This window comes from Biomphalaria glabrata, chromosome 7 (assembly GCF_947242115.1).
Source record: "Biomphalaria glabrata chromosome 7, xgBioGlab47.1, whole genome shotgun sequence".
Lineage (NCBI taxonomy): Eukaryota > Metazoa > Mollusca > Gastropoda > Planorbidae > Biomphalaria > Biomphalaria glabrata.
This window is the reverse complement of record NC_074717.1, coordinates 32,536,935-32,560,228: the sequence shown is the minus strand read 5'-3', so window position 1 is coordinate 32,560,228 and position 23,294 is coordinate 32,536,935. Positions and strand designations below refer to the sequence as shown.

Here is a 23,294-nt window from a genome sequence, read left to right as displayed (position 1 = left end):
ATCTTCCTTAGGCAGGTATTGATGAATACCTGAATTTTTTTCATGGTGGTGATGGTGGTTCTCCAGGTCTCTGCTCCATCAAGTAGTATCAACTTAACAATGGTGTTAAAGAGCCTAATCTTGGTGGTGGTGCTTATTTCCCTAGATCCCCATGTGTTCTTCAGCTGATGGAAGGCTGCTCGAGCTTTACCAATGCAGTTTTCTGACATCTGCATCTTTTCCTCCATGGCGGTCTATGATACTATTGAGATAGTTTTAACACTACAAAACTACAATATTAAATCCTAACACAGAATCGCCCTTGGACTAGTAATCATATCCAGATAAATTGGCCTAATCACTAGACATGACTGCAAAATTACCAGAATCACATTTTTGGCAGTGTGTCTGAGTACTTCTGAGTACTTGATACTATTGTGTATAAATATTGATACTGTTCTGTGTAAATATTGATAATATTTGTTGCACATTTTGATATTCTGCAGCTTGGACAAACTGGAGAAGGAAGATGAAGAAGAAATCAAGCAACAGTTTGAGGAAAGCAAGGACCGTTTGAGTCGACTGACAATGGCTCTGGGTTTACTTTTAGCTTCACGATCAGAACTGCTTTGTTATTTTCTCATGATTCTGAACCAGATGGTCTATGGAAGTTTGCTTTCTCTCCCATTGCCACTAATGGTTTTCCTGTGGGGAATGTTGTCAGTGCCTAGACCATCTAAAACATTCTGGATCACAGTCATTACTTACACAGAGGTGAATATTGTATACACATTCTTTTGAATAATAATGTATAATGTATCATCTGTCTGATTGAGCAATTTAGTATAAAATGTGTCCCATAATTTCAAGTAAAAAAATTAATTTAAAAAATTCCAAAAGCCTCCAAATGATAATATTATTATTTAAAAACAGCCTTTTATAATGGACCTGCATAAGCAAAAAATCATTTTAGTTAAAGTAAAGTTACAAGCATTGCAAAGCAACAAAAAAAAGTTACACCAAATAGAAGCTTTAAGTTTTAAAAATAGGTTGGGATCAGTGACAACAAGGAGTTAAAATAGAAAAAAAAAATTTACAATAATCATAGTGGTTTAGAACACATTTACCTTCTTTCCTAATTATTAAAAAAATGTTATTATTTGTTAGTTGTTTCCGACATGAAAAATTACACTTGTAATTCTATCTCATTAAATATGGTCAACCAACAACTAATGTTGATCATGTATGTTAACATCAACAATGTTTCTCCTCAGGCTGTGGTGGTGTGTAAGTACATGTTTCAGTTTGGTTTCTTCCCTTGGAATGATGGCAACTATAATGACAACCCTTTCTTCCCTCCACGCATCATTGGCATTGAAAAGAACCCAAGTTATGCTAATGTGGACATTGCCTTGCTCCTGGCTCTCTTTCTTCATAGGTCTATATTGAGGGTAAGTCTGCTGCCACACACAATACAGTTTGTTAGGTCTTTTGGTTTTTGATTTCTAGATTTAGATGTAGAATACACAGATTTAGACTTCAAGGAATTTTTTCAAATTTACTTTTATTATATGTTGTTTTTTTTTTCATCATGTTCATCATCTCTTACCTTTTTATTCTGCTGTTCAGATATTTTACAAATGTTGAGCCCTTAAATGCTTTTAGATTTTTTATTTACAGCCATATATTGCCATGTTTTCTTTACAATTTTTTTTTCTTTTAATTATTACAATGACTTGGATTTACAATGAATGATAATGTCTATATATCTTTGGACACTAATGCCTTCTCTATTTTAAATATCTAGAAATATGGTCTATGGAGAGATGCTGCAGACATAACAGCTGATTTGGAAGCTGCTGGCCAGAAGGAGAAGAGCACACCAAACTCACCTGCCAGGGTAATGGGTATTTCTTTTAAGTTAATAATGTTTTTTATTTCAATTATTTTGTTTTTCATACATATATTATGTTTTAGGTATGAACTTGGAGGCAGACAGATAAGTCACTTACTAGATAAATAGAACCCTGGTGGAGATATTTTAAGTTGAAAAGCATAAATAAAAACATTTGATGTGTGTGTCCAGTGTGAAAAAGTGACTGGTGTGTGTATTGACCACTAGATCTATTTCTTGTCTTAACTCAGAACTACAGAACTGGGTGTACTCTACTTATTCTGCCATAAAGTTTGAAAATGAAATATTTAAAATCTTTTATTTTGAATCAGTATGTTTAAATAGTTGTAATAAAAAATGTTTCAAAAATATCAAAGCCATGTCAGTTTTTTTTTGTGGGAGTTCCTATTTGTTATGTAATGCTTCTGTTAATCAGATTACTGAATCACCGTTACTTCAAGAATCCGCTGCACTAGATACGCTTGCATCTATACCATCAAAGAAGTCAAGATTAGGTCAAGGGTAACTATCTTGAATATTTTCTATACATTTTGTATAATCTAATTTGTCAATATAAATTACTTAATTGTTTTAATCTAAATTTATTTCCCTGCATTAGTTTCTGTTACTTTTTTTTTATTCAAAGAAGTATTGTTGATTTGTCTTAATTCCCTTCTGTTATAGACTGGCCTACATAATCAACCCTTTCACAAAGTTCTTTGCACAAGTCACACAGTCCTCATACAATGCCTCAGCAGATGTTTATGCTCCGATGTTTTTTTGTGACTTTATACTTTTTTTGGTGCTAGTTTTGAGCTTTAACTCATTTGGACCAGCTGTAAGTAATATATTTTAATGCCAGTGAATAGATAAATGTAATATTTGAACACAATAGAAAACCTAGATGGTTATGGCTTTGTACTGAAGCCAATTTGATTTAGCCAGTCCTGAAATGTTCTGACAATAATGAGCAGCTTGTGCACTTACACATTTGTAAGGAAATCATTTGAAATCGTATGTAATAACCTGATGTTGAGAACAAGCAAAAAATGGTTAGATTTCATGAAATGAATATAGTTTGAAAAGACTAGATACAGATTGAACGAATGTTGACACAACAGCTACTTTTTTAAAACTCATTTTGTAACTCCTATTGATTGCTGATGCACTCTTGCCCACTACCATCTTCCACCATGCTAGGGAGGGTTTGGGCTAGGATGTAATAATATTCAATTCTAAAGATACATTTAAAAACAAATAATAATAATACATTCTACTTAACAGTTGACTGTCCATAGTTTTATTGTATAGAAGATTTCTATTTAGAAATTGGTTTTAAAATGGTTTGTGACTGTCCATAGTTTTATTGTATAGAAGATTTCTATTTAGAAATTGGTTTTAAAATGGTTTGTGACTGTTCATAGTTTTATTGTATAGAAGATTTCTATTTAGAAATTGGTTTTAAAATGGTTTGTGACTGTCCATAGTTTTATTGTATAGAAGATTTCTATTTAGAAATTGGTTTTAAAATGGTTTGCTTTAGAACTCAGTCTTAAATTTCTTCTAGTTGGTAAGCTGCTATCAATAAGTTTATAAATTGTCTAATCATTTCTTACTATTGATAGTGTGCTATTCCTACTATGTTGACAAAGTTGCATTTATTTCTGTAGGAAACTACAGGAGATGGTGATGTGACTAGTTACATAAAGGACAACAAGATCCCAGTACCTTTCCTCATCATGTTAATCCTGCAGTTCATAGCTATTATTATTGACAGGGCACTTTTCTTGAGGAAGTTTGTCTTAGGAAAATTTATTTTCCTCATTTTCCTTGTCATTGCAATCCATGGATGGATGTTTTTCGTTTTGCCGTCCATTACAAAAAGGTTTGTATTTTCTTTTTAAACTAGCTTTACAAGATCCACTCAACATGATAGCATTTATAGGATGATCATAAAATGTATACATAAAAAATTAGACTGTCCTGAAAAAGAAGTAAAGTAGGTTAAAGTTACACTCTTCATGATTTGTTATATTGAAATTATTTGTCTAGTTGTAGTGCACATAGAAATTGTAACAAACATTTGCCTTTACATAACACAACATAACAAATATACAAGAAAACATACTTTAAATCAGTTAAATTGTAGTGAGATAAAAGCTATTAGGAATGTCACCACTGATTAATTGTGTCTTTTGAAGAAAAAAAAAGATAATCAGCTAATATTGAATTCATTTTACCAAAGTATATAATTGCATGCTTTTTTTTAAAGTTACAATTACTGCATTTTAATATGAGCAGTAGTGCAGTATAGGTAAGTTTAACAATATCATTGGACTGAGTATTAAAACTGAGGAGCAATTCTGTGATAAGAGGTTAGGGTTAGCATTCTTCTTTAGTCACAACAGATATTGCCTGAACAAAAGTGGTAGAAACCAAAATCAGTGAACCACTTGATTGCATTCATTTTCTTGAGATTTAAAGAGGAAATATAAACAAAATTGTGCTCAATAAGTCATCATATGAATCAACCAGGATAGTGACGTAAAAGCAATTTCAATATTTCACAAGAAACTATTGTATAAGCCAGTGATGACCAACCTAATTCGACTTGCGGGCCATTTTAATTTCCGACACTCATATCACGGGCCACATGAACTAAAAGGTACAAAAAAAGAATTGACATTGACCTGAAATTATTTTATTACTAATCCATGGATCTAATTACTAATACACTAATTAATGAGATATTTAAAGTTGTCAGAAAATGGCTTCATTTCTCTTCTTCAAATAGATCTATGAACAGCATTGTAATCAGCTTTACAACCGACTCATTTTCTTGTCGCTATTTGGTAAATATCCCCATCAATCCCCACCATCTAGGCTTTAAAAAATTTAACAATCTTTTATTCGCGACTCAAACCAAGAAAGTCGTCAGATTCGTTTTATAAATAAAATATGTTGGCTTAATATCCAAACAAAAAAAAGTAAAATGAGTACACTCTTCCTGTTAGATTCCTGTTAGATTCTTAGATTCTACATTCAGAGTCCATTTCATAAACGCACAAATTTTAAAGGTCATTGACCAATCCATCAGAGAAAATGTGAGAGCCTTAGCGTAGTTTTTCTTTGAAGGGGGGGGGGGGGGGTCTACGCTTTTCGGCGGGCCGGATTGAACAATGTCGTGGACTGAATATGGCCCACAGGCCGTATTTTGGGCATCACTGGTATAAGCCATGTCAATCTTTCCACAACCCATTGTATTGTATTTGATTTGTACACCATCACTGTCAACATAAGCTTGCAATTAAAAAAAAAATGTAACATCCAGCTGTTTGCAAACATTGGGCATTAACTTTTATAAAAAGAAATTTGAAGTTAAGATTTTTTTTTTCAATCCAGTAAACATATACTATTATAAGGTATTTACTTTTGCAGTTTTATTTCCATTCACCAATCACCATAGTTATAAGCTCTAGTTTGAATATATCGTCAAACATTTTAGTGAAACAATCATAATAAAACATTCAGCAGCTTATTTTTGGCAGGCTTCTATTTTATAAACATTTTAAGTGTCACAATAAGCTTAGTCACACTTTAGATTAACTCTTTCTCTAAGAATTATTTTCCACGTTCCATTGGAATTATTCATTTTGCGCATTTGTGTTTCACTAACCTGTTATGATTAAACTCCAATAACTTTTTTGTATGTAATCAGGAAATGTTTTATTAGGTATATAATTATAGAAGAATGCTCTTTTATATTACACAAATTAACCTTCTTAAGACGACGTGGCCTATCTGTCGGCCCAAGGCTATTTGTCGAAAAACATTTATGCGCATAAATTATGCAGATTAGCTTGGATTATTTAAATAAATGTTAATATTTCAAATAAATTTCATAAGATTGTATTTATTAGTTCATTCATTTCTCTTCAGTAATATATATAGTTTTTGTGTATGTAAAGTAATTAATTTATTTGTTAGGAATTGTTTTGTATGGGGGTCAAATCAACGTTGGTATTGCCTGTTAGGAGAGAAAGAGTTAACAATAACTGAAGTAGTAAATACACTATAATTAGACCTACTATAACTAGTGCTTTGATGTTTCTTTTCAGGAGCTTCTTCAACAATGTTGCAGCCCAGATTTGGTATTTCATCAAGTGCATATATTTTGGTCTATCAGCATACCAGATAAGATGTGGTTATCCAAATCGTATTCTTGGCAACTTTCTGACCAAAAAGTATGCTTATCCCAACTTGTTTTTGTTTAAAGGGTAAGTGATACCAAGACTTTCTCTTACGTCTTAAGGCCACATCTCGCATACATCATTGTCAGTGTTTATAATTTTAAAATCACATAGTAGGTCTATTGAGCTAGATCTATTTTAAAAGATTAAAAATGCTGAGTTTTATAGTTTTTTTTTGTTTTTTTTTTTTCATTGTTCCTTAAGCATTTTTTAAACAAACACCAAAATTACTGTTAAAATGAAAGTTTATTATTTAACTCTAGATCTTAGCTGTACCTCTCCTTTTGGTTTAATCTCTAATGGATTGGATTAGCAGATTCTAGTGGTCTTAATTCTCTTTCAGATTCTGTGCTGTGCTATTCTTACTTTGATGTGTTTTTTTTTCTCAGATTCTTAGCTGTACCATTCCTGCTTGAGTTGCGTGCCCTAATGGACTGGATCTGGACAGACTCTACCCTTGCCATTGGAAACTGGCTCCAGATGGAGGACATTTATGCCAACATTTTTGTGTTAAAGTGCTGGAGAGAAATAGAAAAGGTAGGTCTTTGAGTTCAGCAAAGCTGTATGATACCTATGGATGAATCTCTGAACAAGGACAAACAGTGTAAACCTATTTGTATGACTATCCTCCATTTTACTTTCCCCCAACAACTGAACTATACCTCAACTAAAAAATGTCTGTACTTGCAAATCAAGTTATTTCTTCTTTATGTTTTGCATGTTGTTTCTTTCTTTTTTAATCTCTTGAGCTTACAGTTAGATATTATTTTGTTATACTCTGATATTTTCTTCAGTTCCATTGATTTGAATTTTTAAAAAAGGAAGTATTTGAATTTGTATTATCTTTTTCCAGGCATATCCAACTGAGAGAGCTGTCAAGAAAAGAGCGTTGATCAAATACATCTCTGGTGGATTCCTTCTTATTGTTGTGGTTTTCATAATCTGGTTCCCTCTAGTCTTTTTTTCCTTCTTCAATGCTGTATTTATTCCCAATCCACCCTATGAGGCCAAAATGTCTGTTAGCATAGGAGGCTACCAGCCTCTGTTTGTCACTACCACATTAGGCGATAGCATTCAAGCTGTGACAGAGACTCAGTTTAGCACTTTGAAGACTCACTACTCCAAGGACAGAGTAAGTTACATTTAAAAGAGATCCTCTGAAATTGCGTGCACAATGTTACAATCAGATCTTTTAGTTTTGAGCAATTTTGTGTTCAGTTTCGATGCTAGATACACTGAATTAGATTTAAAATCAGCAGTATAGAAACAGAAAAATGAACTGGTACTAGCATTTAATATTTAAATGCTTTAGCTGGCTTGGTCTTAGAAACAGAATCCTACATGTTCAAGTTTCACAAAATGTAGTATGTTTTGGTGAGACCTTCTCTACTGAGATTTATTATCTGAATCACTCTCACATTAATATCAATAGCTAAGATAAAGTGACAGGTCCATATGAAAGGATCACATTAATATCAATAGCTTAGCTAAAGTGACTGTTCCATTTGAAAGGAATGTATAAATTTGTTTTGTGGAAGAATATGCCAAGTAAAGGAAAAAGCAACAAATCAGTCTGATCTCAATCCATTTCGGCTAGAACCATGCCTCTAAGATTGGTCTCTTCAGCCGCTCAATATTATGCAAGGAAAAAAGAAAAAATTGTCTAAAAAAATAATAAACTAATTTTCTGATTACTTTACTGTCAAATTTCAAATTATGAACAAAACAGGCAGAAACTTGAGGGAAAATCATTGTCATTGGTTGGTTATCTTGAAGTAGAAAAAATAATTGTACACATGCACTTACACTTAAGACCAACAGAATTATAATAAAAATGTATTTATACTTTGTATATAATTTTATTTTCTTTATTGATAATTTCATTTCAAGATAATTTTTGTTTTGAAATGAGTTACCAAATACTTCAATATTCTTTCTAAAAGAATGTGTTTTGACAAGGGTTTGGAATGAAATCATGACTGTTGAGTAGAGAAGTTCACTAGCAAGTAATTTTAATGTGTGCACAATGCATAAAATAGATAAATCAACATTTATAAATATTTACAATTTCACAGATATCCTCCAGCTTTTTAAGTGGTTATCAAGCTTCTGATTTGTCCCTGGTTGCCTTTGATGGTAAATCTCTAGCCATCTGGGGTATCAGTCCAGCCAGTCAGATTGATATGGCAGCAGATCTGGCCAATGACAACACTACAAATAAACTTACAATGACTGTTGAAGCCACATTTAAAAGGCCAGTTTTTTTTATTCACAGTTTATTTTGTTTATTTTTATTAGCGTTCAAATGTCTTTCTGAAATGAAATTTAGGGTTAGGGTATGTGCTTGGCACATTTTGATGGTTGTGGTTTCATATGCAATTATATTATTTTCAAATATGTATGTCCATCGTAGTTAGCTATCATCAGCAAACATTTATTTTTTGCTTAGCCAACACAACTAGAAGACTATAAACTAATTCAATCTAATCACAAAGCTATTGTACACTCATTGACTGATCTTAATGAGACCCCTTTGTTTTAGTACAGTGTGTTTTTACAATACCTCTATTCAAGTCAGAACTTCATGGTAGGCTGAATTCAAGAACCTGGACAGCTGATGTCAATAACAGCTCTAATGATTTTCCTAGAAATTAAACCTACAAGTCACTCAAATGAAATAGCAATTTTTTCATAGCAATCCCTTGACTAGAACAAAGCAAAAAGTCGTTTCTAATTTTCCTTAATTGAATAAAATCTTGGATTACTGTCTTCATATTTCGGCTATTTTTACTTACAGAGAACCAGACAAAGCTTTACCAAGTGAAGTCACTAATCTATTTGAGATCAACCTAAGGGATCCGAAATACCATAATGTGCGGCATAAGTTTGCCTCAATCATACGTAGGGAGAACAACTCCACTAATGATTCTGTGTAAGTAGGATTCATAGCTTATCTCTTCATTCACAGTACTCGAATAGGGTCTTGTGAAATTAAATTAAGTGGAAAACAAAAGGAACAAAATTGTAGAAGGAAAAAGCAATTATTGTATTATAAAATTGGAAGAATCTCCTGATAAACTATTGTTTTAAATTTTAGTTTACTTTGAAAAAAAACAACATTTCATTACAATTCTCTAAAATATATAATAAAAATTTCAAACAAACCTGCTCAATTTTCTGTTGGATAACTTAGTTGCACTCCAAAAAAGAAAAAATACAATAGCATATTGTTTGGAATTTTTATAACTGTAGGCTTCACATCTTGATACATATTGATAGATTACATTGATAGTTTCTTTTCTTATTACCAGGGAGATATTAGAATTGTTTCCAAGGTTTATACGGCTTGGCAGTACAACAAAAGCTGTAACTGTTGAACCCCTTATCTCTGGTGAGTAAAAGCTTTCAAACAATAAATAAAGACATAAAAGTGTATACAAAATTGGAATTTTTGTAAAATGTTAAATAATAATAATTGTTGGATTTTTATTTTTTAAAGAACTTCAAGCCATCAAATTCTGGCAGTTGAAGATTTTGTAAAAGTCTAATATGGGACACATTTTAAGTGAATTAAACATGATAATCCAGATTTTGGCGACACTGTCAGCTGCCACAAGAAAAAAACTTATAATTAAAAATTATTTTTTTGCACATTTTTTTTTGTCTCTTGTTAGGTTCTAGTGGTATTAGAAAGAGCAACATTACAATGCAGCTAAAACGTGATGAGTCCAATGCTCTTAGCCAGTGGTGGAATTTGAATGAGACAGTATCTGGTCTCAATCCTTTTGCCTATAAATCAGATTCTAATAAGACTGAAAGTAAAGCATACTTCATCACATTCAATGACAGGAAGGCTCCAGAGGCGCTGTCATTTCTTTCTGGATATGGGTAAGCTTCAATGACTCTTGTATATTATTGTATACAAACAATGTTGACTAGTTGAGCCAAAGTTTGGTGAAAACTGAGGTTTGAACTATGGGTTTCATAACTTTTCAGAGTCCACACTGCTCAGATATCTAAAAGCTTTGTAGAAAGAAAAGTGGATGCTAGATGGCCACAATGTAAGAAATGTGGCTATGCAATCAAGTTTTCTTTTCTTGATTCATACACCTTCTAGTCTTTTAGGGCAGCTCAGATTTTCTTGCTTATTTATAATTTTTAAAAATTGTTTTTTTTTATAAACATTGACAATAGTGATAAAAATTTACATGCACATACTTCTTTGATTTCACTTCTTTTAAATGAGACAAACAATGAAGGTTATCTCTTTCATTTCATTTCAAATACAAATAAACTTTGTATAATCCTAAATGCTGCTAGTAAGATCATTAGTACCAACAAACTGCACTTTGACAGCTAGTTGAGGAAAACATAGCTTAAAAAGCTATACAAATTTTAAGCATAAAACACACCATCTGGATCAGGATCTTAAGATTTTACCATCACAAAGGAGATATATTAGACTGATCACAAAAACAAATAGACATAAAAACTTTTGTTCCTTTTTGCAATTACATTGTTGAACAAAATGTTGTTAATTTCACATGTAAAGTGTAAGAGAAACTGTGGTACCAAGGTATATTTGTGTATCATCTTATAAATTGTAATAATATATTGTAATGTGTAGCCAATTCCCTCCCAGATATAAAAGATTATTATTAATTTGAAAGCACAATTAAGGAGGGAAAACATTTCAATACATTCAGCTGTTATGATCCATTTTTCTCACATTGAGTCACTTCTCACTAAATGTCATTAGTTAATCTCTACTTAACCCTTAAAGTGCTGAGCTGTTTTTCAGTGAGTGCAAACAAAACGGAATTACAATTCTGATGTTTAGAGGCTTAACTACCATACGCGTTTTAAGGGTTAAATAACAATTAGAATTATGTTCATTATGAAATAATGACACATTTCTCACATTATAATTGTTGACTCTTCTGCGAGTTGATCTGTGTCTTTGTTCAATCTGGACTTAACTCCTTGAATTCTCTGGTAATCTTATGAACCAAAAAGTTGTATTCTGTTTTTTGTTTATTGTTCAAATTAGTTCTTTGTTTTTTTTTCCAAGTCATCTTCAACTGTTATTATTGACAAGTATTATTTATTTATTTTATTTTTTTTCTAAACAAAGTAGTGGAAGCATTTTAAACTTGACTTAGTTTAATAATAGTATGGCTGAATAATAAGTTATAGCTATACAAGATTTATTTTTAAAATATAAACAACAAAAATGTTGTTTTTTAAAACATCTAAATAGATGTATTTTTCGCAGTACATATTTAAGACGAAAAAAATGTTGCTATAATTATTAAACATAATAATTGTTTTCAATTTTAAGGTTGTCAAGAATTTTATTTCCATTTGTTGTTATTTTATGCTTGTTATTTTTAAAGTTTCTTTTTCCTATTCAATTACATTCAAAGGGTTTGATGGTAGAACAATAATACAATCAAAATTGATGTATGCTTCAATATCTGCATCAAAGTTTAGAAAGAATGTTTTGTTTCTTATTAATTTGTAAACTGAAGAATTTATTACAATTTCAAGAGTTTATGAATAGATAAAATAATTTTAAAAAATTTTCTTCATTATTTTAAACAAACAATTGTAGTCAAACTGAATTTCCATTTGATTGGATCAATAAAAATTATCTATCTATCTTATCTTTTAAGTTGACTAACTTAATTTTCCTCTGTTATTGTCACCATCTTAAATATACTTTGTAAAAACTGAACAAATACTAACCAACATATTTCTTGTCTTTTACAGTATCATTGGACTGTACATTTCCTTCATTCTTTTGATTGGTCGATTGATGCGATTGAGTACAACCAACCAGTACCTGACTATCATGTTCAGGGAGCTTCCTGATGTGGACAGGCTGCTTCAGCTATGCTTGGACCTTTATCTTGTCCGGGAGATGAAAGAGTTTCAGTTGGAAGAAGAGATCTATGCCAAGATCATCTTCCTGTATCGCAGCCCAGAGACCATGATCAAGTTTACCCGTCAGACAATCAGACTTGGCAATATCAAGAAATTGGATGACGACAAAGACAAGGAGAAAGCAGATTAATGTTTTGTGGGCATTGATCAGGCTGCACACTTATGTAGATAAAGGGGGAGAGCTATACATTGACTTGAACCATTTTCTTATGTTTCCACTTTGTAACCATTGATTGCATGTACAGTAGAAGGAGAAGGAAAACTAGGTCTTGCATGCCACACTTGTAGAGATGATGCTGTAGGAAAGGAATTTTTACTGAGTGCATGTCCTGTAGATCTGGTTTAAACCAGTTTGTTTGAGATTGTAATGAATCCTGAGTGCTGTTTAACGATGTTGTAAATGAATTATTTGTTTGACATTAGCGATGCTTTGTATACACATAATTATAAAAATCGAATCAGGTTCTGTTGCTGGGTTTTTAATTCCTAATTCAACCTTAAAGTGCTGTAGATTTCATTGCCACTGCTGTACTCCGTTGTTTTATATCATGAATAATTATTTTTGTAAAAGAATATTTGTTATGGCTCTTCATTGCGCTCAAATGACATTGCTCTCTATTCTTTCTTTTTACTCATCCTTACTTCATAAACCTTTAAAGACTTTTCATCTTTTTTTTTAATGTATTTTTATTAAGTACTCTATGCTTCATTTGTATGGACAATAGCTGTTGAGTGAACTATTCTTATATTAAATTAGCTCAAAAATACTCATATTATTATGAAGTAATTATACATCCTTCAAAGAAAATAACCTTTGCATGGTGTATTTATACCACAGGTGACAACTTCTTATTTGAAGTTAGTGGTCAAAGTTTGTGATTGCTTGCTCAGTTATTCTTTTAAAACAAAGATTGTTGTGGATTTTTTTTTTCAGTTTTAATATTATCACTTTTTTTTTTCCTAATTAGAATTGATTTAGACTATTAGGTACCGAAAAGCATTTTATGGTCTTATTAATTCCCCAACTTGTAAGGAATAAGGAGATTTCTTTGTGTAAACCTTTCAAGTTTATTTTACTTGAGGTTATGATGTTCCAGAGATTATTACCTAATTACTATATCTTTAATGTCATGATAACACAATTTCACTAGAATCTACTATGACAATATATAAAACCAGTACTTTATCACTTGCATTGTTCTCAAATCAGATTCCTTTTTTTTTTTTTTTTAGTTCAGCTCAATAATTATTTAGTGCACCATTTGTATCACTGATGTGCCATTTGACCTGTTTCATTTGTCTTGAAGTTTTTGTTATGGATGATGCCAGTGCAATATTTCTGTCCTCTGTAGCTTTGTTTTATACAAACTCACACACACACAAAATGTATCTGTTTAACCCATTAGTGCCTATTTCAGGTTTAAAAAAAAAGGAAACTGACCATTTTAGACCTTGCAATCTATAGGGTAGATGATGTAAAGGTGATCTTTTTCTTTCGTTAACAAAGGTGTCATGAAACCAGTACGACCAACTGCCGCTACTTTCCTCAACTAATGCCAGGTATCCATTAAAAAATTAGATCGACTCAGGAGCTTAATAAAAATTGCTACCTTAGCTGAAATTCCAACACAGGATCCTTCAACTCAAAAGCCAATAGCTTTACCATGCCCTGCCTCATTTTGAAAAAAATACCCTCTATTTCCTAATTGAGAAAATAAATAAATAAACTAATAAAAAAAAAATATGTTACCTTTCAAATTTATATATATATATATATTTAAAACCTTATAAAAAAAAAATACAGATAAAAATATTTTACTCTGTTATTTTCTGGGTAGTCTTTATACACTGTAGTCTCTGTCCTTTTGTTTCAAAAATTTAATTTTCTCTAGAAAAAAGGGTCAGTACACTCTTGTTCTGAATGAAACATAATGACCTCTTCTTAAAAACTTCCTACTCCTACTCCATTAGGCTTAAACTGTAAACAACGCATCAGACCTCAATAGGCGCTTTCGGCTTGAACTTCATACATTCTTTAAAGTATTTCATTGTTGGTATCTCTTTTACATTGCATACGTTATATACCAAGTCACTATCAGATTCAAAGTTGGATTCTAATAAGTTACTTGACTACTTTCATATTTTTAAAGTTATTAATGAAATCTTTCTCTACTTACAAAAAAAAGCTGATAAAGCATAACTCCTTGTTCTAATAAGTTGCTTTCACCCCTTTGCTTGGCCCTTTTGTGACCTGATCTGGTGTTGTACATTCTTAGGGTTGGCTGATTGACTAGGGTTGTTACTAGGTTATCAAATCTGTTAATTGTAAAAATTCTTAATCTGATATTGTAATTTCTTTTATTGACTTTTGCCTGTTGTTTTCCCAAAGCATCTTATTTCACAAGTGTTTAATTTTATAATCTAATATTCATTACAGGCACTCTGTGAGAAATAGAAATATAATGATCACATAATGAAATTAATACATTTTTGTTTTGTTAAGCTGACTAACATTTAACATTAGTTTGAACAAATTAAATAAAATCTTACACACATTTCTCATATTTTGACATTAAAATGTATTAAATAACATTTATTTATTCTGAAACCTGAATGAAAATGACTAGTGTGATAAAATATAAAAACACTAAATAATATAATTTACACACTTGGTAATGATACTTTTTGGATTATTCTTATCTCTCTCTCTCTGATTATATATTTTATATTATCCTTTATGACATCTTCATCTTGATAGGTTGTGACTGTTCTGAATTTCTGTATCAAATCCTAGTCTTGTAATAGTCTTTCATTGCAGTGCTTTGATGCTTTTTGTTTTTCAATATTCACTTTTTTAAAATACAACCTTAATATCTTTGAAATCTACTGGTATGTACTTATATTGTGGAATTTGTTTACTTTTTTTTTTACTTATTTCTAGACCTGAAAAGAAAGAGCATATCTGTTCATGTCTGTAGTGTTCATAAAATGGATAACTTTCCCTAAAGTTTTCAAAGCCAACAAGTCTGGATCTAAAACTGTAGCTTTTAAAGAGCATAATGACAGTTTCATATAGAATCATAATATGCCTACTTTTGAAACTGCTGGCAAAAAAAAAATTATATGTTTTGTATTATAAGTAGAAGCTTCTTAAACCATTTCAACTTGCTTTGAGATGTAAATGCAAAAATTACCTAAGAAGAAGACTACTCATTGAATCATCTGTAAAGAACAATTAATGATACCATTTTAAATTGAAGTATAAATAAACAAATCATATGTGTGATGATGGCCTAGTTAGTCTTCTAATTTGATTTCTTGAAACCAAGCAAAATAGCAAGTGAAAAACATATTGTGATTGTGATTTTTTTTTATCAAGCATAGATATATTTTTGTTTGCAAATATTATATTACTTTTGAAATAGCTTTTTTTTTGTGTGTGTGTTCTCTGAATTAAAATTTGTAAAATTTATTTTTTTAAATTCAGTTCCTTGATTGTAGATTGTTTTCATTAGCATTGGTTGAATAGAATAATGTTTAGATTTGTTTTGGGAACACTTCAATCCATTGGCCATCATCACATTTGTAACTTCTTCTGAAGGAGGACAAAACAAATGTCTTCTCTTTCCCAACACTGTGGCTCTAGTGCAGTGCTCTTAGTTTGACTAGGAGTGAAGTACAAAAACAGTTTAGTATATTTTTGGAGAGGTGAAATATTTACCAATTCACTGTTGGCAGCTTTATGTAAGGTGTGAAATGTTTGTTATATATTTTGTTTGTTATTCCCTCCTTTTTTTGAACTTTTTTTCCCCTCCGTTTTACAAATGCACTTGAATTGGTTGTTTAGTAATATGGCTTTTGTTTTTTTTCTCCTTTTTACAGGTGGGTTAGAGGCGGCATTGGTTTTATGTATGTTTCTTTTGTTCTTGTAATATTCAAGTTTATCAGAAGCTCCTTTACACTTGGGCGCATACTCTACATACATTTACACGAAGCTCCAGACGTAGACAGGCTGATGGAGCTGTTAGATCAGATTTACTTGGCCAGGGAGCTCAAAGACTTCTGGCTGGAGGAAGAACTGTACGCCAAGCTCATCTTCATCCTTCGCTGCCCTGAGGTGCTGTTCTACATGACTCGCTTGCGTACTATTGTCTCACTCAAGTCAGATGTGAACAAAATTCCCTCAGAAATAGAGCTACAGCCTGTGTTGGAAGTCATTTCACCGCCTCAACAGAGAAAGATGGATGTAATACATAATTATTTTACTAGGATGCCTTTTATCCCAGCCTCTTTGATGGAAAGTTTAGGTGCTGAAGCCAAACCTAAAACTGACTAACCATTTCATAATAATGCTTTCTCTGTATTTTTATACACCATTGAGGGATTTTAAAAATTTGAACTGTATTTCTGAAAATATTTTTTTTCTTGTACATCTTTTTTTTTACTACCATTTTTCTGCAACACTTTTTTTTCCCCTGTAATATTTAAGTTTCATTTTTCTTAGGGTTCTCAGTCTTTAAGTTATGATCTCATTTTATAGACAGAATGCAACTTCTATACATTTTAAAAAAAGGGTACTAAAATGCAATATAAGACCTTTCTTGACTGCAGAATTGGGTACCACCACAGATAATATTTGATAGTCTGAACTTTAAAACATGAGTAATGCTAGTGAATTTTAGAATACAGTAATTTTAAAAAATGTGATTTACTTACTATTTCTTTGTTCTTATAGATATTTCCCAGTCATTTTGTTCCTTTGTGGTCTTAATAGTTTGATAAGAGCATAACTTATCAATGTATGTTTATATTATGTGCAATATATATTATATACTGACATCTAGTGTTCCTTGCTTGATTTTTTCATTCACTTGTGTTAATTCTTTCTTGGATTAATTTTTTACAGGCCATCAAGTTATAAATTTTTTTTTGTTTCTTTTTCATTCTGATTTTTTCCACTTGTTTATTGTATGATGATGACCACAGGTTTTAATGTACAGTTTGAGTGTAGTGTTTGTTTATTCTAAATTTTAACTATGGGGGTATGTACTAATTATAGATTTTAAGCTCAGTTTACAAAAGATTGATATAAGTAGGCTCTACTGACTTGCATTATGGAGATTTATAAATTTCTAATTAAAGTTATACTAGATATAATTTAATATCATATACACTTGAAAAACAAAATTCAATGGTGAAATTTTTGGAAGGGTTGGTGTTTCTTGGTTAAGTTAGAATCAGGTATTTGTCATTGAAGGTTGCTATTACCTACCCTATTTAAGTTTCTAAAAAAAAAGATTTTTTTTTAACCTGTTTGGTAGTAACATTAAGTTGGCTATAGATATATTTTTACCAGCACAGTTGAACCTTGTTATATACAGTACTGACTTGTTGAAATATATATAAATTAGTTCATCAAGTTGCTGGTCTCACTTTAGGGGTTTATTTCACTTAGGGTACACTTAAATTTAAACCTTTAATAAAACTAACTTTATTTCTGTAAGTTTTTAAAACCAAGATTTAAACTCTCTACTTATCTGTGTAATATTTTTATTCAAATACAATTGTTGCCTTATTAAGTTAAATCTTATGTTAGTTTTCATTAGACTTTTTTTTTTTAGCTTTCAACTTTTAATAAATAGAAAGTCTTAACCTGTAAAGAACTGTGAAGTAGCATTAATTCTCTTATCTGGCATGTCAAACAAGTGACTCCACCTGCTGTAGATTTCTTATTATTTTTGCCAAAAAAAAGTTTCATTTAGAATGTAACTTTCTTAACCTTAATTTCATAATTTGTATGTGTCTATGTGTCACTTTATCTCTAATAATAATAATAATAAATATTGCTTCTCTAAATTGTTGGGGCATTTCCAGTGTGCTCAGCCACTATCCACACCTTTTACACTCACTCTATAGAGCTTTATGAACTATTAAAAAAAAAAATATTATACTGTTTGTTATGCATATAAATTTACAAGGTAGGCCTTGACACGTGTTCACTTAGTGTTCTCATTGTGTAAGATGCATTGTAATTGTAAAAGGACACATTTTGTCCTCCTTAAAGGGCATGACCATTTGGCACTTTAGAAGGGAACTGGTGCCACTATAAAATAGGTAGAATCTAAGGCACTATAATTAATGCATAGCAAGTAGCTGATGTCTTGTACCAAAAATGTTTCTTCTTTTTGAAATAAATACATTTTTTAATAGATACTGGCCTTTTAGTGGGAAATTATTACCAACTTTGTCAATTGTTTTTTTTGTTATGTATTCCTCTCAACTACTTATCTGTTAGGAAAAAGTTATTGTACAATTTAAAAAAAAAATCTAAGGTGCCTTAAAATGAAATGCAATTTTTTTCTCTGCATTTTAAGCTACCTTGTAATTTTGTTGACTATTACCTCTGATCTCACTTGTTCCTAAATTCCAGCCAACTGTAGTGCTCTATTTCTGTTTCTGTATGAGAAAATTATACAGTGATGACCTTGTGTTGGAGGCAAACAGTGTTTGCCATTGGTTTTGTTTCTAGTTTCACACACTTACTTGTCATATTTTGATTTATATCAGTGCTTCTCTACCTGATGTGCACATACCCTTTTTGGGGAAGTGTGGCCATGGCAGATAATTTAGAAAAAGAAGTGGGGGGGGGGGGGGGGGGCGGAATGTAAATGCTTAACTAAATCAAAGATTCCTAGGCTTGCAGAAAGTGAGTTACATCATCTCTTTACCACTTAGCATTACTAATACAGATGGAAGTGATGACCTTTATTGCAAACATCGGTCTTTCAGAATAAATCAATGACAATGCCTATCTCTTAATACATCTTTGTTGTTCCAACTCTGTAAAGTCAATCCATTTTTTAACCGACATAATATTGCAGACAATGTTCAATATATGTGTTAAATAAAATCTAAGGGCTCCTGGACAGAATACTTATTAACAAGCATCCCTGATGTAAATCTGCCAATAAATATTTTTATCATTACCAACATTCTTGCCAAAAAGTACAAAACAGAATTAGTAATGAATTCTTTCTTTTAAATCCACTCTGAAGTACTATTGCATTTAAAAAAAAAAAAATTTTTAAGGAAAGATTAGAGAAATTATTTTTTGTTACTGTAATGTTACTGTTGCCCTCTTGTATAACTAAACATAAGTGTGTTCTACAGTGACTTTGGTCTTCTTAGGAATTTCACCATTTAATAAAAAATTATTTCTAGTATTAACTTTTATGAATGCACACAAGCATATATCATAACGATTAAAGGTGTATTAATTTCATAGTTGTACTCCTCTCAATATTTTATGCCATTTTTTCATATATTTCATAGGATTTATGAATACCATATTAGAAATCAACATTCTTTACTTAGTTCAGGTATTGGATAATAGTATTGTATTTGCTATATTAGTGTGTTTTTCTTTCTTTTTTTTAGTACTCAGCACCTTTATGGTCATAATTTACAGTGTTAATCTCTCAAACATTTTAGGATCAATAATTAAATGCTTAAAAAAATCTATAAATTCACAAATTATGACAGCAAAGGGAAAAATGGGAAATGGTCAGTTTTTTTACATGCTATAATATACAGAAGCATTCTTTATCCAATATCCTTTATGTTTCTTAAGAGAAGATTATCCTGTATAGTTTTTATTGGTTTTATAAATGTGGGCCATCACACCATATATAATAACTATATATAGTACTAGTTACCTATTCCAATTTGATCTTTTACTTTGTGAACCTACATACTTTTTTTTCATATTCTTTTTTAGGAGCTGTTGTTATCTGAATTGTTCTTTAATGTTGTCATTATTGTTAAATTGTAACTGGCATTTCATGTTCTTTTCAATGTCTAATTTAAATTTAAAAAAAAAAGTTTTAATTGGTCCAACATTGAAATATACATTCTCACTTAAGTGAATATTTTTAAAATCACACCTTGTTACTAGTATCATTTCTTAAAAGTTTTTTTTTTTTAAAGAAGTCAATGTCCTGCAAAGACACACATGAGCTTCCGCAGAATTTTTTTTTTCATAGCATGTTCATAACGTCACTTATTTTGTACATTTCTTAGTAAGATGGGGACATGGACATGTTTTTGATTCTATTAGTACTTAGCATCATTTTTTTATGGTTGCTTTTTAATTTGTCTGTGTTTTCATGGACACACTTGGTGTAAGTAATCATGTTGTTTATTGAGGCGTGATGCCATTGCATGATATGAGGCATTGAATGTTGTGAGTGTATTAAACATTTCATCAATTATCTTTTTGTTCTTGTTTTACATTTACATGTATTTGGTTAAGTCACTTGTTTGTAGAGCCTTATGTGTGCACATCTAAATAATTGAAGCACCATTAAAATAAAATGACAAAAAATCATTTCCATAGTTTTATGGTGTTTTGCTACATGAGTGAAATATTTATGAGTGAAATATTTGAACAATTGGTATTATATATATATGCTATTTACTTTTCGTGTTAATTAACACACAATAGAAAACTTTCTATATATCTCCCATCTTCATATTATCCCATATCATTCTAACAAAAACATTTAGGCTATGTACAAATGGTAGGCTACAAAATACATAGTATAGATCTAGATATCCTTCTTTTTTTCAATACATTGAAATATTTATACAACTACAGCTTATTTTTACAAAATATAATATATGGTACAACACAATTTTACATTAGAAAAAATAACATGATGATAAAAAAATAAAGCAATGCATTTGAAATTTAACTGTCACACTGACTAGAAATATCTGAAGAATCTGAACTTTTAGCATCATTTTCTTCTTCCTCCTCCTCATCACTGCTGTCATCACTATCAGATGTTTCATCAATTTTAAGTGTCACAACCTTATCAAAAGCTTTCATCAAACTACAGACTTTTTCATCTTCTGTTTCAGTATCATCATTTTCAGCCATTAATTTCATTGCATCTGCCTCCATTTCCTCTAATTTAAAATTTAAGTCTGACTTGCTGACAGCAATGTTACTTAAGGCCTCAGACATAGTTTTTATTTTCTGTGCATCAGCTATTTGTATCCAAACACAGTAATCAGTAATATAGAGGTCATTTAGAGGATGTTTAACCTCACTTTCTAAGAGTACACTGTGAATACCTAATAAACACTTCAGAATTTGGAGTTTGCCAACATTAAAAATTGACTTAACATCTGAAAGAACTTTTTCAAAAAGCTTCCAATTGCGATAAAGAGGAAAAACTAAGCATCGGCGAGCAAAGCTTACAACAACTTCGTCAATGCTCTGAAATGTATCAAGCCATGAAAGTGTACTGCTAAGTTTACATATTGTCCAATCTGATTCTATGCCGAAATCTCCATGGGTAAATCGAAAAGTATATGCATAGGCAAGCATCAAGTCCACCAGACCCAAATAAGTTGCTTCCAAATTGTTTTTCTCAATGACATAATCCCTTCTTGGTAAGTTTATAAGCTTTTCATTCTCTTTGTCAGATAAAACAATATGTTCACCAACTACACCTGTCAGATCTTTATAGTCAGCTGCAAAAAGCTCTTGAATAATATCATCATCAAAAAGGTCTGCCAAATAATGTTCACAATCAAAAAGAGAATCTTCTTGCTGTTCTCGTAATTCTCTCCTATTTTTTTGAGAGATTTCATCTGGGTTATGTAAGTCTATCAAATCTGTTATTTCTGATGCAACACGGTTCAGGCAATTTGATTTTCTATTTGCAAAACCATACTTCGGACCTGTCAAACTCAAATTTACATGATCATCCTCTTGAAGATTCTGTTCAATGTACCAATTTTCTTCATCCTCTTCTGTTTCCGGAACTTCTGCTGCCGCTACATCACTAGTGAGAACTTCGATTTCTGGAGAGGCGTGTAGAACTAAATTTGTTTTAGGAGTTAGAAGTTTAGTCAATAAATTTAGTCCTTCAAAATGTTCCGACTTAGTTTGCTTGGTAACTCGAACAGTCAGCTGACCAGTGTCAACATCGTACTTTGAGGTTGATTTTTCATCTTCTTGAATTTTACCGGGAAAGTGTAGACGTAAATAGTATGGGTTCGCATAAAAGCGAAATTCATCGTCATCAACAAAGCATTCAGCCTCTGATAATCTAATGTAAGGAGCATGAATATGAATATATATAAACTCCGAGTCCTGCGTTAACGAGAATTTAGGAGTCAACATGCTCTCAGAATACTCAAAATGTAAACAAACCGCTGGTTTAGAACGACTAAGTACCGCACCTGCATTTCCGGTTTTAACAACTCTGTAAAAAAAAAAAATAGTGGTTAAGCTAAATGTCTAAAGATACTAATGAAAGTGAGGCGTCATTTGACACTATACTACCTAGAAGTGGTCTACCAAGTTAAGGGGCTGTCCGTTTACTGTGATCCTTGGGGCTGCGTATGTTTCATTGGGTGACTTCTGTTTTCCCGAGGTTTATAGATAGACCGAAAGAGGCGGCAGCGTATGCAAATTCGTTTACCGCGTTCTGAAAGTCATGTTCATTGTGAGCTAGCAGGGCGCAATCATCGGCATAGAGAGCCTCCGTTATGAACATCTCCTTTGTTTTTGTATGGGATAGTAGACGTAATGCATCATTCTTTGTTTCAGTACTTAATTTCAGCTTAATTGTTACCTACTGAATGGTGCTTCTACATGTAGTCAATTTATGTTGTGCGATTGCTATATTGAGAGTTAAAATGGAGCCATGTCTAATATATGACTAACAGCTTTTTGTGTTGGCCTTGTTAAGGCAGGGCGGGGCTGAGTGGGTTATGTGACCATTGGCCTCAGGGTGGCAAAGAGCATGCTGGTGAAACACTAATGATCAGAAAGATTTTTTTTTAGGAACTAAATGGTCCAATAATTTGCTTGCTAATACTGTGTTGCTGCTAGGCCGAGTTGTCCGTAGTTCATGTTCTGGTCATAACTGTCCCTTATTTTGTTAAATTTAATTCATTATTATCTCTATTGAAACATTTTGGTCCGTAATGCTGCCTTTATATATTGTTGTAACCACGCTCCTGCGCTACACTAATGGTGCGCATCTGAGCACTACTGAACACGACTATTATAGTGAAAGACATATTGAGACAGGAAGAAGGACTGTTGTGAGCCGGCTAGAAGTCATGGGAGTTTGAACAGTCAGGTGCTGTCCTGTGTGATACTAGGAAACTGTGTGGGAGACCTGGAGCGACACTGGGAAGTGTGT

The 23,294-nt window shown here is 31.6% G+C and overlaps 2 protein-coding genes across 12 annotated transcripts in view; one reads left to right on the top strand and one right to left on the bottom strand.

The window, feature by feature from the left end:
• The window catches only part of LOC106069340 (piezo-type mechanosensitive ion channel component 2-like), a 90,429-nt gene extending 69,974 nt beyond the window's left edge, over positions 1-20,455 (top strand). For all 11 annotated transcript variants that reach the window (XM_056035333.1, XM_056035336.1, XM_056035335.1 and 8 more), the window contains 14 exons: positions 486-753; positions 1,254-1,430; positions 1,787-1,879; positions 2,310-2,395; positions 2,558-2,711; positions 3,544-3,758; positions 5,992-6,150; positions 6,513-6,660; positions 6,977-7,255; positions 8,199-8,377; positions 8,921-9,055; positions 9,435-9,514; positions 9,798-10,011; positions 11,896-20,455. In XM_056035333.1, the coding sequence (XP_055891308.1) occupies positions 486-753; positions 1,254-1,430; positions 1,787-1,879; positions 2,310-2,395; positions 2,558-2,711; positions 3,544-3,758; positions 5,992-6,150; positions 6,513-6,660; positions 6,977-7,255; positions 8,199-8,377; positions 8,921-9,055; positions 9,435-9,514; positions 9,798-10,011; positions 11,896-12,199 (2,491 nt within the window). In that variant the 3' untranslated portion in view covers positions 12,200-20,455. The remainder of the gene's footprint in view (positions 1-485; positions 754-1,253; positions 1,431-1,786; positions 1,880-2,309; positions 2,396-2,557; positions 2,712-3,543; positions 3,759-5,991; positions 6,151-6,512; positions 6,661-6,976; positions 7,256-8,198; positions 8,378-8,920; positions 9,056-9,434; positions 9,515-9,797; positions 10,012-11,895) is intronic.
• LOC106069439 (protein SHQ1 homolog) lies at positions 20,116-22,330 on the bottom strand. The gene has a single exon (XM_013229099.2). It carries the CDS (start codon positions 22,262-22,264, stop codon positions 20,819-20,821), a length of 1,446 nt encoding a protein of 481 aa, XP_013084553.2. The 5' UTR covers positions 22,265-22,330; the 3' UTR covers positions 20,116-20,818.
• Between the last annotated feature and the right edge of the window lie 964 nt (positions 22,331-23,294).

What these genes read in the sequence shown, in the direction of transcription:
- LOC106069439 (XM_013229099.2), bottom strand. Translation starts at nt 22,264, where the DNA reads ATGTTGACTCCTAAATTCTCGTTAACGCAGGACTCGGAGTTTATATAT.